The sequence below is a fragment of the Acyrthosiphon pisum genome, chromosome A3, assembly GCF_005508785.2.
Source record: "Acyrthosiphon pisum isolate AL4f chromosome A3, pea_aphid_22Mar2018_4r6ur, whole genome shotgun sequence".
NCBI lineage: Eukaryota > Metazoa > Arthropoda > Insecta > Hemiptera > Aphididae > Acyrthosiphon > Acyrthosiphon pisum.
Window position 1 is genome coordinate 6458718 of NC_042496.1, and position 18306 is coordinate 6477023.

The 18306-nt window shown below is 27.7% G+C and overlaps 1 protein-coding gene across 2 annotated transcripts; it reads left to right on the plus strand.

Moving 5' to 3' along the window:
- Positions 1-1086: 1086 nt before the first annotated feature.
- On the plus strand, positions 1087-11602 carry LOC107884760 (glucose dehydrogenase [FAD, quinone]-like). 2 transcript variants are annotated; one of them, XM_016807547.2, is made up of 7 exons: positions 1087-1213; positions 3669-4116; positions 4518-4773; positions 5426-5583; positions 7270-7820; positions 7979-8244; positions 10669-11602. In XM_016807547.2, exons 2-7 carry the CDS (start codon positions 3736-3738, stop codon positions 11064-11066), a joined length of 2010 nt encoding a protein of 669 aa, XP_016663036.1. In that variant the 5' UTR covers positions 1087-1213; positions 3669-3735; the 3' UTR covers positions 11067-11602. The 2 variants fall into 2 exon arrangements, with proteins under 2 accessions (XP_016663036.1, XP_029347241.1); XM_029491381.1 differs by lacking the exon at positions 1087-1213 and having other exon boundaries at positions 3601-4116.
- The last annotated feature ends 6704 nt before the right edge of the window (positions 11603-18306 follow it).

The following is an 18306-nucleotide window of genomic DNA, read 5'->3' on the forward strand; positions in this document are numbered from 1 at the left end:
AATAAAAATCTAATTACAACCTGCTAAAAATATTTCAACTTGTTTCCACGCAAAATGCTTACATAATATACATTATTATATTATTATTAAAATACCATAATATGTAACAATAATTAATAAAACATACAAATAATAATTGTATACAAATAATTTTATTTAATAACGACTTAAAAAAGGTTTTTTTAACAAAAGCAAACATAAACACTACCTCACTCAAAGATGCACTCGGACCAGGACAAGAAAAAATCATAACAAATTTCATCAACGAACATATAAGACAATGGATCAACGACGCCACACTTTAACTATTACCATTTAAATTATATTTATAAATTATTAATGTAAAAAAACTAACTCCCTCTAGACCTGTAAACCATTGTAGGCTAATAAACTTTTGTATTTGAAGCCTTATATTAAATAAATAATATATAAATATATAATGTTTCACAGCAAATTTTCACTGCTAACACATTATGTGGCTTTTAATTCGTATGGGGAAGTAAAAATATGTATTATGTAGACTACTCTAAATTCTTTTCTTTTTTTATCATATACATTTTTTAGATTTCAAATTGTTAAAGTAAAACTCAATTTTATAATTGTAAATTTATTCTGTGAGTTTAAAAATGTTGATCGTTGGTAGATTATTAGTTGTTACTTGTTACTATAGGTACAATTTATCATACTTACAAGTTCCACTATACTTTAATATTATATATAATATAACATAAATACAATATATATTATAGTATTATACGATTTTTAAATTTAAATTTAAGAAATGCTGTATTTTAGCCAATAAATCATGTTTTTTTAATGTAAGAAATTTAGAAGTTTTTACTCCATGATTGATAGTTTGATGTTGGTTTTGGTTAACAAACATTGTAATATACAATTTAGTTTTTGTCAATACTAGAGCACGTAACTATGTGGCTATGAATCATAGCCTGTGATAGGAGTCAATTATCGTTTGTTGGTTTTATCGTGAATGTTATTGACACTTGGAGGGAAAAAAATATCACGCTTGGCTCAGCAATACAAAAATGATCAATCTATATCGAGCGGATCACGAGGAATGTTTAATTTTTAATTTTGTAGTGTTTAGTTCTTTACTTTTTTAAAAATAAATTATTTTATGTTATGTGACAAATTAAATAATTATTCTAGTGAAACATTTCAATACTATCGACGATACAAATCTAATTACCAATAGGTATGTAATAAATAATTTACTTATGACAGTTATTTATAAGTACAGTTCAAAACCTATTATGTTTGAATCAAGATACATGTTGATTTAAATTTATAAAATGTATATAATTTAAATGAAACAATCATAAAAATATAATTGTTATGAAAATATATAAAAAGTCTATAAATATATCTTTAGGAATAAGGTTTCTTTTTAGACTATTTTAACTAAATAGGTTTTAAGTGAAATATGGTAGTTTAAACACGATGTACGGATTTGAATGGGATCGATGAATGTATTGGTTTTACAATGATACGTGTTTTTTTAAATAAAGATTTTTTTTCATTTTTTTTGAGTTCAAAAAAATGCTATAACTATGATAAGTTGCTGATACCTAGGAATTTGGATCTAGAAAATTTCCTTCGGAAAGTAAGAATTAAAAAATATCAGTCCATTTTAAAATAATTGGAACAAGTAACAACCTAACAAAAAATAAGGAAAAAATATTTGTGGGAATAATACAACAGTTTTCGATAATTTCTATATATATATAGACATAATATAGGTATGAATATTATAATATTATAATAATATATTTTTACATACCGATAACCTGGTAACAATACACGTAGCAACCGATGAAACTAGTCAGCCAACCGATTATTACTATACATTTTGTTATATATAGCGGAACTACGTGATATTACAGAACTAATGAAATAAATATACACAAAATTATATTATAATAATAGAATATAAATACGGTAATGGTGTGTTCATCAGCTTCTAATTTAATTCACATAATTTATTGATGAATACGAGTATATTTTTTACTTCTGTATAACTTGGCTCTAAAATACTCCTGTTAAAATTGTAAGATAATTACGAATTTTAAGTTTTGATTTACAAGATCGCACAATTTTTCATGATTCTAGGTAAATTAAAAAAATTATTAAACATTTCATATTTCAGTAATTGTATCCAATTAAATCGTTTAAACACATTTTCATAATCCCTATTAGAATCACTATTATTTATCACTATTAATTACGTATTTTCAAATAGTTTTACACCATGTCTAAGTATATGAAAAAAATAACTCAAATGTAAATATTTGTTTGAAATATATATGTATGCACCTATTATTGAATAAGTAGGCTACGAAGAAATTAAACTGCTGTATAAATGTGCAATTGAACGTAAAAACGTTGCAAAAATACTGTTAAACGTTGTATTCTTTGTAATTCTATCTATTTATTAGATACACAACCAATTATGCAATGAGGAAAATATATAGGAATATAATTTGACACGGGTGGCCACTGGCCATTAGATGAATATTGGTTTATAAGAACACGATCACAGTTCAATGGTTGTTGATGATACCTAAATTCTTTAGAGTTTAGACAATAAATTGCGATTTAACAATTCAATGTAAACATATTTTGTACACGTCAAAACAGTAACGAAATAAAATATAATTTGGAATATTCTCGAATATTATACAACAAACGATTTGAGCCGGGCGTACAATTTTGAATTGACAAAATTATATAATATCGAAATGTGTGCTGGGAATGTACGAGTTTTATTTTACTCATTGACTCTTAATAGATTTGGATTTAATACTAAATATCGTTTTTATTATTAATTTAAATTCTGAGCAGAGCAACGAATGTACTGATTGTACTGTCTGCCATCACCTTTTGTAACAATAAAAATGGTTTTGAACTTAAATATATTTTTGGTAGAAAATTGAATCTAGTTGGTACATAGGGGGGGGGGGGGTTAAAAGTACTTTTTTCTTAATGTTTGGAATAAACTAAAATCAGTTTATGGCAAAATTTGTGATTTTCTTATTTGGTTATAATTATTCATAAATGAATAATCGTAATAGTTGAAATTTTCACTTTAATGTTTGTATTAGGATTTCTATACATGGTTCAATTTTCAAAATAAACAATGACTCTTATCTAGCCATTTATAAATATTTGACAATAATTTTTTTTTTTATAAATATCAATAATAATTTTCGTTTGGTTACAATCTTTGAAAATTTAATTCCTCATAAGTCATACCTAATGTGTTGTTATTATTACGATTTTAGTTACTTTTTGTATCTAAATATAATTATCAGAGCGGACTTGAAACTTTTACGTAAAAGGAATGAAAGGTTCAAAACATTTAGGTTGATTTTATGCTATTTCCTATTCATTATACCACGAACCTATTCTCATAGCTCTGCGCTGACTCATAATTTAATATTTTAAAATTATAATAATTAAATATTAATTATATCGTAAATGCAATATTATCAGCAAAATTGTATTGTGAATTCAAATTGAACACATAATATATTAATTGACATACTGACTCAATCAATGATGAGGTACATTTGACACCTATACCGTACCACAGAGTGTTTATACCTAGGTACTAATTACTATCCTGCTTTTTTTCGTTTGCGTTATTCTAGCTATATAGTCGAACGTCACATCGTTCGACCATCATTGTCGGAAAAATCAACAAAACTCCTGAAAACTATGACGAAACACTATCCCACACCGTTTACGCCCAAAGACTCGACCGAAATGTGCATGCAGGTCAGAAAGCCGCTGTCGGCCTGCCACACGGAGAACTTTGTGTTCCTCAGGTTCCTCATGCACCTCTTTGGGTATACCGTTGACGGACCACCGACGCCGAAGGATAAAAACGTACTAATTGAATCCGCCACGACGGATATTCGGACCGAGTTGCATTTTTTGGATGGTTATCAACATCTGTTCGATGAAACATTTATGTCCGTGTTCCAGAAAAAGAGACGAAAAAGAGCCGTGGACGATCAGTACGATTTCGTGATAGTAGGTGCCGGATCTGCGGGCTGCGTCGTCGCAAACAGATTGTCGGAGATTAAAGACTGGAAGGTACTTTTGAGTTATGCTACATTCAATTATTACATTTACAGGAGTCAGGAACTACCCACTTTGATTTTTAAGGATGAAGAATTGTACACATTTCTGAAACCTAACCTTATACTTGTTCTGTAGTGTGCGTGGGCACCTACGCGTTATATTATTATAGTTTGGTCTTATAGAATTATACTAGGAGTTAGGACCACAAAATATCAGTGATGCAATTACCCCTAAATATCGTAGTGCTGTTGCGTCTCCATAATTGTTCTTGAAGGGTGACAGGTGGAGCCTATAGTTCTCTTAACGCATTGCTTATTAATTCTGAGAATATAATATTCCCACAAACAAAATCAAATAATTAATAATTATTATAGGCTGTATGTCAAACTAGTGTTGTTTTCACATTTCAATAGGTATTACTCCTTGAAGCCGGGATCGAGGAACCAGAATTTTCTTCTGTGCCAGGTCTTGCACCTTTACAATTAGGGAGCAAGATCGATTGGAATTATACAACACAGCCTGATGAACACACGTGTAGGTCCAGACCAGGAGGTATGTGTGATTGGGCTAGGGGCAAAGTAATGGGTGGGTCAAGTACGATCAACTATATGATTTATACTCGAGGAAACATGGATGATTATAACGAATGGGAACGTATGGGAAACGATGGTAAGTACATTATCAAATGACTGTATAAATATAACATGACATACAATTTATATTCAATATACTTTAAGAAATATTTTACCTGTTTGAAACTAATACGTAACATCATATATTATTTTTAACCTCCCCTCTGATACACATGTACCTAAGCGGAGTCTTTGGTACGATAAAAAAGTATTTACGTTTTAATATATGAATATAATATCATTATAACAGTACATGTACTTATATACAATAGTATACAATATTGGTACATTATACATAGATAATAGATATTGGAGTATTTCAATTTAGAAAAATTAAATTTCGTATGAGCGGTTCATTAGTTATTACTTATAACTTATTTTCATTTAAAGTTTAGATTAGTGAAGTTGTGGACAACATTTTGTGGAGTACTCCCGCAGTACTACTCTACATATAGAAAATTATAAATATTTTCTAGTATAAAAGTTATAAATAACATTTTATTAATAATACAAATGTCATAATGTTAAAATATACAATTCACTAGGTAGGTACCTAAAAAAAATGTTGATTTTTTTTTTGGCTTATTGGTAATATACATCTTGTTTAATGTAGTAATAAATAAATTAATATGGCTTTAATTTTTTTGTGACATATAAACTTAGCTACTTTACGAATACATTTTTTTCAGGATGGGGGTATGAAGAAGTTCTTCAATATTTCAAAAAATCCGAGGATAATGAAGATCCAGAAGTTTATAAAAAAAACCAAAAGTTTCATGGCAAAGGCGGATATCTTACGGTGGAATGGTTTCCATACGTAGACCCTACGGCAGTAGCTTTAATAAAGGTATAAAAGATACGTATGTAACGTGATGCATTATAAGTAGGCATTATTTTTTAAATTTGTCAAAATAAAAAAATGAGGAAATTATAGGTAGGTAACTTTCAACTACTCTTCAGTACAATAGGTGTCAAGTGTTTCTCGTCATTGAGTAGGTATATCACTGTAATGTACCTATATGTGTTAAATTTGAATTCAATGAATACGAAAAAATACTTTCAGCGAAGCCTATATAGGTACCAACTAAGTATATTTTATGATATAATTATATTGCTATTAAAGTAATAGCTATATTTTACCATTAGTAATACGCGGTATAGGTTATTGAATTACTTTTTGCCGAAAACTTCGCGTTTAATATATAATTAATGTTTAATTATTGTGATAGTATAAATTAATATATTTATATCATATATTATTGTTATTAACTTTTGAGTCAACACCCAATTACCTAACGGAGTGAATAGGTTCGTAGAATAGATAGGCAATAGCATAAAACCAACCAAAATTATTTGAACATTTTGGCCTGTATATTATGTAAAATATAGTCATATACGTAAATGTTTCAATTATTCCACGAATAATATTTTTGAATTAGAACCAAATTACTAGAATCGTTCTCCTTCGTTTAAATATCTAATTTCATCCAATTTCAAATTTCAAATTTACATAAAATAATTATTGTATTTGAATATTTTTAGATTATTTTATTTCAGTAAGAAATATTTATGAAGCACCTTGTATTAGTTTTTAAGCTTTTTGACCAAGTGAACATTTTTAGTAATGTAAAATGTAGCATACTACTCGATATTTTTTTCTGCTAAGAAAATAAAATCGAGGGATTATAAATATGTTTTAGAGTACAATAGTGCCTTGAAAAATATTTAGTAGCATGGTGCAATAAATTAAGAATTATAGAATAATTTTTAATAATATATTGTATTATATATTTTTTTTAATGATTTGCTTTTTTATGTTGATAGACAGTGTTACGCAAAATTAGTTACAAAAATTGGTTAAAAAAAAAGTTGTATCCACCCCAAAAACAATCCACGTTTAAAAAAATTTTAAAAATAGAAAATGTTAAATGTCTATAAATAGCTCAAAAACAGTATCAATATTAACATTTGGTGAATATTTTGAATATCTACAATAATTATTCGTTTTTGAGTTACAACCAAATTATACGATAAAAGCGATTTTGTCAAAAACCACATTTACTAAAAATTCCCGGTTCCCCTCTCAATTATGTTTTTTTTTCTAGTTATTTGAAAAATTACTTGGATTTTTTCCTTTTTACCACCCAAACTACCAACTTCAGTCACTTCTCTACCAGAAAAGATATCAGTTGTAATTCTAAGCATTTTCACCGCTCCGAAAGGCGATGAGTGATAACAGAAAAAAAACACATACCTACATAATTGTAAAATTGATACATTCATCGCTCTGCTGAGAATCTAGATATGTATTAAATTTAGCTAACATTCATATAGTGTCTATATTGTACATTTTAATTTTATCTACTTATAGCATTTATCAAATAGTTTAATAAAATGTGACGAGTAATAATTTTGGGTGGTTATTCAATTTAATTTTATAAAGTGATTATTATTATACAAGCAATATTCTAGGGATGCGATATAGATTTAACGTTGAAATTAATTATTTTTATAATTTATTTTATCGTTTTAGGCGTGGCAAGAGATCGGTTTGCATTATGTAGACGTAAATGCCGAAAATCAAATAGGCGTAACTCATTTACAATCGACAGCTAGGCATGGCGAACGAATGAGCACTAACAAAGCGTTCATAAGACCGATTAGAAAAAAACGGAAAAACCTAACTGTTCTAACAGACGCGCATGTTACTAGGATATTGATCGAAAAGAAACGCGCTATTGGGGTGGAGTTTTTGTACAAGAAAAAAATTAGAACGGTGTTCGCAAAAAAAGAGGTGATTCTGAGTGCCGGCAGTCTAAATTCACCAAAAATACTGATGCTCTCCGGTATCGGGCCTAAAAAACACTTGGACAAGATGAAAATTAAAGTTGTGAAGAACTTAGCCGTTGGGAAGAACCTACAAGATCACGTTACGTCTGACGGTGTTGTAATTCGCGTGAAAAAAACAGCTACTGACAAGCCGCTCAAAGAGAAAAAGGAAGACGCTGTTTTGTACAAAAAAAAAAGAAAAGGTCCTCTGGCGGCCACTGGCCCATTACAATGTGGAGTATTCCTTCAAACTAAGTACGCTGACTACAGTAAATAATTATTAATGTTATACAACATACTGTATTGTATTGTTGTTATATACGGCGCACACAAACGCAACACATTATTCGTCCGTCTGTAGGAAACTATTTTAACACTAACTTTTTTTATTAATTGAACAATATTACTTGCAGATATGAAGATACACTGGATCTGCCGGACATAAATTATGCATTTGACAATGGCAACGAGAAAGATTGGATTATCGACCCTGCAAATGCCACAAAATTCGGTATGTCTCCTGTTTCTTATTACGAAGCGATTAACGTGAGACCGATTTTGTTGAAGCCAAAAAGTAGAGGATACATATTACTCAACGAAACTCATCCAATTTGGGGTCAACCACTGATTTATCCACGTTTCTTTACTAAAGGAAACGATATTGATATACTCGTTGAAGGTAATGTAAACATTATACATATTGTATTACCTATCCATAGATATAATAAAACTTTAAAATCCAAAGACAACCATCGGACATTTTTGACAGTCTATAACAACTGATCTATACATTTATATATTGAACACTATTATTATAAATTATTCAAAACTATATTTTTTCAAATAAAGATATTATAGTTGTATAATGATATTATATACCTAGTTAGTATAATTATTTTATTAAACATTCGTTTTCCTTTGGAACAATAATATTATACAATAAACGAGAACTAAATAACTAGGTACCTATAAGTTATAAAATAATAGTGAATGGAAACATACAAATTATATAAAACTAATTTACAGCTAGATATAATCGTTTCAAATAATCTGGTCTACCACATAAGTTATATTTATTTTTTAACGACCTACAGTGTAGAACATGTTTTACATTCAGTCATGATAATCATAATACTATTCAATTATTGGTTAGAAAAAATAATTTCCTGATGTAATAATGTATTGGCTATACTTTGTATGTTTACACCATTATACAATATTAACTCAATACTGTTAAAATAATAAAAAATGCACGTCATGTAATTACTTGCTACTGTAATATAAATCAATGATACGACAGTAGTTTTTATATTTAAATAACAATAGTTGATCGATACATTAATATCAGAAAATCAGGGAAAATTAACCATTTTTTGAAAACTAGATTAAATTAAGTAATGCTAAGAAAAAAGTTACTAAAGTGAAAGTTACTTTATAATATAAATTAAATTGAATAACCAAGTAAAGTTACAATTTTTTTAGGATAGATTGCCATTTAAATAAATACTATAGCGCAGTTTGAGATGTCAAAATATGTTCCTTCCTTTTAAAAATCCAATTAACATAAACTCCGTTTTAAAAACTGTTTTCAAACCCTTTCCTAGTTAGAACAAACATTTTTGTACATTTTTTTTGGAAAAATTGTTACTCGGCGTTATCATAAACTATTTAGCTTAGTTTTGAAGTTCACTCGGAAATCCTTCCACTCCAAAAAACGTAAAATTCGTATTATAAAAGCCATCAACAGGTATGTCGCGAACACCTTAGTTCGAAAAAAGTAACATTTTCCAAATTGTTTTTGTATTGAGGTATAGATCACCATTAAATAAATACTGTAGCGCTAATTAATACATAAGCTCATTACAGTTTAGTTATATTTAAATATGTTTCCCTGGTTCCTGTCAATTTAAATTTAAATATTTAACATCAATCAAAACAATTAGATATACCGAATGATATTTTGCTACAGAAGAAATGAAACTAAGTTTGTCATAAATTACTCAAAATAAAAAATAAAAACAAATCAATTAATTATTATATAGTTTCCACAATCTATTCTACATATTCATACAGGTAGATTAAAACATAAAATGTGTGAACTACGATTAAAAGATAATTTAGTTCATATTGCTATTATTTACATTCGTCTTAACGCAGTTTTAAAAAAGTATTTTCCTTTTAACCACCCAATGAAGTAATAGACGTAAATGTAAATTTTTAAATAATTTACTGTTATTTATTTATGTAGCATAATATTACCATATAGATGTGTTTAATCGAAACATTTGCGAAACTGAACATTCGCTGAGATAATTACTCATTAGCAATTACGTAACGTTTTAGGCAACCGACATAGTGTTTTTAACCAATGTAATAGTAACAATTTGGGCATGTTATGTTCATCCTCTTAAACGGTGATTTGTACTAGCTTAATGACTATAGTTTCTAACGTTAAATTCAGGTTAATAGTATCCAGTTGACTTGTGTACAATGTACATATCCACATGTGCGTTTATGTGTGTAATATTATAGGTAATAAAATTATCAAATTTCAAAAATGTATTGTCATCTCCTATCGAATCATCATGCTTTATAATAAATTACCAAACTCCACAATATTATGTGTAATAAATAATTTCTCGTTACACAATACATTTCAGGTAGGTAGGTAATAAGAAAAATAGTAGAATCAATTTATTATGAAAATCATTATCAAAACATTAAAAAAAATAACTAGCATAATAGCTAATATACAAGTACTATTTTAATTTCTTGTAAATTATTGGTCTTAATAAATTATAACATCTACTGCCACTTAAATAAAAATAAATACAATAACCTTAGAAGATTAAATATTTTGTACTATTTTTTAAAAGTACATAAATTAATTCCTTTTCGATAAGGCAAATTAGTAAGTATAGTCGGCTTTTAAAGTTATTACTTGTACTACCTATTGTTAAAAAAACCTTTACAAAAAACCAGATGCCCCTCCCCAGCGTGCATAATATAATATATTTGCAGTGCGTGTTATCAATTATTATGTTAATTATAATTTTATGTATATCGTGTCGTCGCGTGCGCGTGGTATATATAATATGTGCAGGCATGAAAATCGGAGCGAACCTGGTGAACACGGCGTCAATGCGCAAAGCGGGGGCGGAACTAGTGGATGTGCCGGCAAAGGCATGCAAGGCATACAAATTCGGCTCGGACAAGTACTGGGCGTGTGTGGCCACCGAGTACACGGCCACCATATACCATCCGGTGGGCACGTGCAAGATGGGACCGGAACAGGACGAAGAAGCTGTCGTCGACCCGGAACTGCGCGTGCACGGTGTCGAGGGTCTCAGGGTGGTGGACGCTTCCATCATGCCGACTATTGTCCGGGGAAACACGAACGCACCGACCATAATGATTGCGGAAAAGGCTTCGGACATGATCAAGGATAAATGGCATCAGCATATGTCGTCTAACGATAACGCGGCTGAAATCGACGAATAACGATCACGATGTGTGATATAATCATATTGTTATTATATATATATGGCGATTGCGTATTTGCGTCCAGTGACAGAACAGGTACTGTGGGCAGCAGTCCCCAAAATGTAGTCATTTTTGAATTTTTCTCTTATGTATTACTCTTAGGGGTGATCCCTGTCTGACAATCATGTAAGACTTACCCATCATACAAGCATGTCAACACGAAGAAATATTGATAGGACCTAATATTTTTCAAAAAATCCCTGAAATTAATCGAGTAATATAAAAAATAATATAGTGAAGACGTTCCTATATTTCGATGTTATCACATTTTTATAAATATATAATATAACTTATATATTTGGAATTTATGTCGTACTTCAAAGTGTTAGTTCTGAATTGACCAATCAAAGTTTAGTAAAACGTTTAATTAGGTACACGGATTATAAGTTAAAAACTTAAAACCAAAAACCAATAAGTATGCAATGATTTGTGCTTTTGTATCAAAGTTTTATGTTTTAAGTATAATATATATTATTATAATTTATAATATACAGTAATTTATTATTAAAACTAATAATATGAAGTTTGCTTCAAATATTTGAAGATAAAAAACATAAATTTGATCAGCATAACTTTGTTAGATGAATAATAGTGAATTATTATTAGGTACCATTATACAAGTTGATTTTTATTTTTAATTTTATCGTGATAGTAATAATAAGTAGTCATCGCAATACTCGTATATTTATGCTTCGTGATGTGTGTGCAGAATTCGCTTACTTCAATGCAAACTGCAGAATATACAAAAATAGGTCAACGCTGTGCGTATCTATTTTATATACTATGAGCCTATGAGGACGTAATAAATAATAAAATTCAGAAATCTTAAATCGTCAACAAATTTGATCACTCTATCAGGATAGTACTTTTTAAAATTCAAATGTATGAGTTCATCAGTAAACATATAAAATTTCAAAGTTGCAGAAAACTGTTCGACATAAGTATCACGCATGCAAGTATTGAGATATATAAGAAATAAAAAAAAAATCTAGATAAAATAGTTCAACAGTAACATTTGTATAGTTTATGTAGATTTAATCACGACACAGGTTTACTAAATTTTAAAAATCTATAGCAACCCTTGACTTGTCTTAGATTAAAAGTTATTTGACATAATATTATAAAAAAAGTAAACAAAATTCTACGAATGACTAAAATTATAATATTCATTTAGAAGGGCGTTTTATCTATACTTACTCATTATTCGCACATCAATATGAATTGAATCCGAACATAATGTTATAATATGAAATTTTCTACTTTTACATTACATAACGTTGTGTAAACATAAATTGGCTAAAACCAAGTCCTCGTAATAGGATATAAATGTATTATATATTTATATATACCAGTTATTAGATACGTATTTAAATATTCAACATTTTAATCTTTTATCACTCATTTTTATTTATATTGGTATTATTTTACCCGGTACACGTCTTAATAATATTATATTATAAATTAATAATTAAATACATGAATTCATGTATAGAGTAAGTTTAAACAAATTGAATATTGACTTTTAACTTATTAATTGGATTATTAATTACAAGGCTACCTCAAGAAATATCATCAACTAGAATTAATTGTATTACTAGTAGGTACTTATGGGCTATGACCATAATAATTTGAAGTCAGAATATCTGAATATTATATTAAAATTAATTTAATAATAACATTAATGAATTAAAATAAAATCAGCGCATTTTAAATTAAATGAAATACTGCTTTAATAGTGTTGAATTTATAGCTTCTACTGTATATTTATTATTTTTTGCCAAACTACGTTATCTGTGACCTAAGTATGGTGTCGATATTTTTGAAAAATATGCACGACGCATATAATATGCTATACTATGTATCTATTTTATAATATTTTAATATTATGTGTTACAATTTTAAGGGTAGAATGTGTGCAGAAGTTAGAAGTATTGATTGTGTAATATTTATATTATCTTTATTCTTTATACGTACCTACTTTTGTAATATAAATGTCTTATTATTTACATTTTAAATTTTATACATTTTTTTGTAATATTGTACATTTGTACCTACATTTAAATGTACATTGTTTAATAACTATTTTAATCGATGGAAATAATAATTGCTCAATATAATATAGTACAACGAAAACTACTTATTATTTATATAAACATTTAACATATATGTTTAAAATATTATAAGAGTACACCTAAATAATATTGTTTTATACTTTTGTAAAAAATACGAATATAATTTACAGTATAGATTTTCAAGTACTTGAAATGTTCAAATGTCGAATAATAAATTATACTTTTTAAAATAAAATATTAATAATTTTCAATATAATAAATTCGCTGTATTTTTTAAAGAAGTGATTAATACTGTTTATATAGTATGAACATCTACCTATACTACAGATAAATAAATACATTTTAAGTTCAGTGATCATGGTTTCTTCATGTCTGTAATAAGATTAATGGGAGGATCTGGCCATTAGTTGATCGTGGCTTTTAATGGTAGATTTTTTTATTGTTTGTTTTTCCCATTGAGTTAATATGTAAAGAGTTGCATATTTTAGTTTATAATTTATAGTTTATAGATTACATACTTTATATGTGCCATTTACATAAAGAATATCGTATGTATTTACCAAAATTTAACAAATAATAATAACTCATACACATCTTGAATAACGAATTGTAACTATTTTTAATAATATACTACATATTTTACAATCATTATGATAATTTAAAATGTCTTAAATTATTGAATTCTAAAGGACAGCAAAATAAAATAAATAAGGAATTTGGAAAAATCTTTTGTTATAATAATATGGTAAACATTTCTATAGTATTGTAATTTGTTCAATGAGTACAGTAGAACCTCGATTATCCGGACTAATCGCGAAAGTTGGATACTATAAATTGTATAAAAAGATTTTTTTAAACATACAATTATATACATAGTACATACCATTGTATATATTATTATTAGATACCTATATTATAATTACATTGTGTTCATTTAGAAATACACAATCAGTACGTAGGTACATAGGTCATATAGGAACATAATATTTTTATGATATTTTTTTGACAAGATTATCCATTTTCATTTGACGGCTGACTACGAAGCGCTTTTCTACAGCTATAAGTCTAGTAAACGTTCGGATTAGAAGAGCGTTCGAAAACGCTAACTGTAGTTTGGATAATAGATGGTTCGTATAACGGAGGTTTGGATAATAGAGGTTCTACTGTACATATTTTGACTCCATACTTATTAACATTTCTACATTTCTATCATTATTATTAATATAAACACGTCATTCATCATTTTTTAATTTTTTAATTTAAATCACCCTCAGAAACATTGAGCATTGGGATGGATTTACATATTATATTAAAATTTTTTAGTAGATTAGCCGCCATGATAATTTTGAAGTTAGTGGAGACTGATTCGTGATTATCATTATTACGTATTTGAATAAGTTGTTATAATATTTTTAGTTGATATTTTAAGTCATTAAGAGGATGTCTCACTAAAAACGAAATCTTGCAACGAGTGCAAACGACTAAAACAACTGTAGAACGAGTATTATTACTAATTCTTGTATGGACGTTTTAATACTACGACATGAAATTTGTGGTATGATGTCCTCTTAAACTTTTAAGTATAAATTACCTGCGTTTAACCATTTGGATATTAAACTAATTGTTTTTTTTTTTTGTAAAATAAAATTTTTTTTACATAAAAATGAAATTAGTTAAATGATTTTCAAATCAAAATCTTTGAAAACCATCATCAAGGTTCGTTTATTTTATGTTGTGTAAATTAAAACTAAAAATTATTCAATCATATTTATAAAGTTTTATAAAAATGAGAAAGTTATACATACTGTCTATGGTGTGAAATAATTAGTTGTTTCATATTTAGGTAAAACCTAACAGAGTAGGTATCATAGTAACCAGCTCTTAGTGGGCACGGACAACACGTCATATAATATGCAACAATATTGGTAGGTAGGTACTGCGTTAAAGACGAGAGAACTCCCTAACAAGCTACCTACATAGCAATACCTGCAGTTTTGCCTGTAGGTATAACCAACTAAATACAATTAAAGTATTGTTTCCAAAATGTGTTAACTGTTAATAGTTTATAATAATAAGTTAAATAATATCAATATTAATCTACTAAAAGCCGAAAAAACCTTCGCATATAATTTTACTAATTAGATATAAAAGAAAGCAGATTCATAGATCATATTTTGTATAAACTGCAGGAGTTCTAAATTTATTAAAGATAATTGACTCGTACACTATTGGTCACGCAATTATGGCTGTACCTACTTATAAGGATGTTCTTCCTAACATCTTTTGTTTTAAAAATAATAACTCGTAATTATTCATGTAACTGTTTATGTTTTGTAACTACTGTTTCATTTTGATTTACTAAATATTGCATAATAAAATATACAGTAGTCAGTCTAGTCAGTAATAGGTATAGATACATCACAATAAACTTGGCAAATTTTATATTTCGTATTAAGCTTAATGAATTAGTTTCAGGATTAAAATCAAACATTTTATGTTTTTTTTTATTAGTATAGGTACTTAGTATATATGACAGTTATTATTAGTATTTTCATATCACTTGGTTCACACCATACTTCAAAGATTTTGGTTACAGGTTAATATATCTTTTAAAAATAAATAAAATAAAAGCGGGGAACAAATCAATTTTATTGAGAATAATTAATAGTTGGTTACTGTAGTAATTTTTATTAAGTATTTTTTCAAACTTTCAAAGTCAAAACGTATGTATCTATTATAGCTTATACCATAATAATATGATACATGATATTCGATGTATTATATTTATAAATATAATCAAAAGAGATATAATATTTTATATACAAATCAGAATTTATGAAATCCTTTATTTTTACCAATAAGTAATAACATTCAAAAATCAAAACCAATGAAATATTAATTTTATCTATTATTTATAACTTAAAATATGTGTACACTATTTTTAAAAATGAATAAAAAAATGTTAACAAATTTACACGTAAGTATAAATAAAATTGAAAAAATCCTAAATATTAAAATATGCAAGATACCTACCTACCTAATCATTTTCTGACTATAATTAATGAGGAATGGACGTATTAATCTATTATAGAAGTAAATTCAGGTAAAGTCCAAACATTCTAAACTGTTCTTTATAATATTACTATGTACCTATAAATATCAACTTGTAATACAATATTATGTCTATTTCCTGTCTGCTGTCATATGTAAAAATCTCTTGACCCATGCAACGTCCGATCAACTCTTGATTTCTCATTAACAGAAAACCTTCTCAAGAAAATATATAATACTAATTCTAAGATCTAATCTAGTAATCTACTGTTACAAATGTAAATCAAATGTGGAGTAATAGGTACCTATTTATGTAATTTCAATACATTTTGTCGTAAAATGGCCTTTGAAACCGCGTTTCTCTTCGAAAATTACTATTTTTCTTTAAAAAAAAATAGTAATAATAATATTATAGTTAAATATATGTTATATAATTATATGTAGTTACCTAGTTCTTTAAGACGGATACAATTTTCATTAGTTTTAAATGCATCCATTATGTTACAACTTACAACATTCTCAATGCTGTTTAATTTATTGAAAATGTAAAACGTAAATATTATTATATTATAGCTAAACTATTACGGTGGTTGTTAATGTTGAATTTAAATTCATGAAAATTAAAACTGGATAGGCGCCTACTCTAAATAGGTAGGAAAGCTATGAACTATTCTATTATTTGTTTATTTTTATTGAAGGCGAATTGTGGCGTTAGAATAATATGTAGATTACCTAAGCGATTTTGATCGATATGATCAAAATTGCATCATCGATCGCCACGATGGATCGGAAATTCGATGTTTATAGTTTGATTTTTCGAAATATCGTCGTGACACTCTATGGATCTTTCATATACAGGACACCGATATAATTATATTTTAGTCGTATATATAATATCTGAAACGTGCCGTACTCAGTCGTGTTATCGAATAATTTATGTATTAAAGCCCTCACCTCACAAAGACAAGCTAATTACTCATTGTTTTACAGTATTAAATATCGAACCATTATACCATATTATAGGTATACGTGGCTAGAGGCTTTATGATTTTGCTTTTTTATTTAATAAGACTATGTCGTTTCGATTATTCCTATCGTATATTATAGTGTTTGTAAAGTCACATGAACCATATTGTCTTGCAGCATTTTGTTCAATGTTCATATTACATAATATGAGTATTGTTATCGCCGATTTGTTTATAGGGTCTAAAATGATTGTTTTGCAAGTAGACGCAATGAAATGTTTAGTAGAGGTTTGAATGTTGAGTTAAATGATAATTAAATAAAAAGCGACTTCAGGTAAAACAATTAATTAGTGTTTAATTTCCAATGTAATGAAAGCATTATATTATTAAAATGTTACAATTTAGTGTTCACTAGTTATTTCAACTTTCAGTTATATCAACTCAAACATAATAAACAATTTCAATATAATTGGAAGGAGGAATAAAAAATTGCTTTCTATAATTCAGTTTTTTTGACTCATAATAATTTATGTAAATGTACAAGCAATTCACATATTAAGTGTGATTTTTCTTGCTTGTTTTCAAAATATGCTTATTTAATTATTTAGTATCACATTTGGCCATTTTAATTAAAAAACCATGGCATTTTTATGAATATTAAATATTAAATATTTTTTTATTTATAAGTAACACCATTGGTTATGAGTATACTGAGTATTGTATTATAGTATTTATAATCAATGGTAATACGTTTCTCTAAAGTTGTTTGTAAATCACAAATTATTTTAACCATGTATTTTTCTTCAAAATATTTTTGTATGATTAAAGGTACCTACAAAGTGTTTAAATTTTTTTAACGATTATTTTCTTCAAAAATATTTCTCAACCAAGATATTATTACAGCACACTTTGTGCAACCGAAATGTTCGTGCCCGTTCGAGTGCTGCATAACACGAAATATTCAATATTCAAGTAATTAAATGACTAAAAATGTTGTTCCTCAAATATTTTAACGCGCCCGCGGCAACTAACCCTCCTCTGCAGCACGCCCATAAGCCGCCTTATCAAACAATGATGCACGTATCATGGGCCTAATTAATTTACAGACAG

What these genes read in the sequence shown, in the direction of transcription:
- LOC107884760 (XM_016807547.2), top strand. Translation starts at nt 3,736, where the DNA reads ATGACGAAACACTATCCCACACCGTTTACGCCCAAAGACTCGACCGAA. An exon ending in GGAACGTATGGGAAACGATG is followed by an intron (nt 4,774 to 5,425) that starts GTAAGTACATTA and finishes CATTTTTTTCAG; the next exon opens with GATGGGGGTATGAAGAAGTT. An exon ending in CGGCAGTAGCTTTAATAAAG is followed by an intron (nt 5,584 to 7,269) that starts GTATAAAAGATA and finishes TTATCGTTTTAG; the next exon opens with GCGTGGCAAGAGATCGGTTT.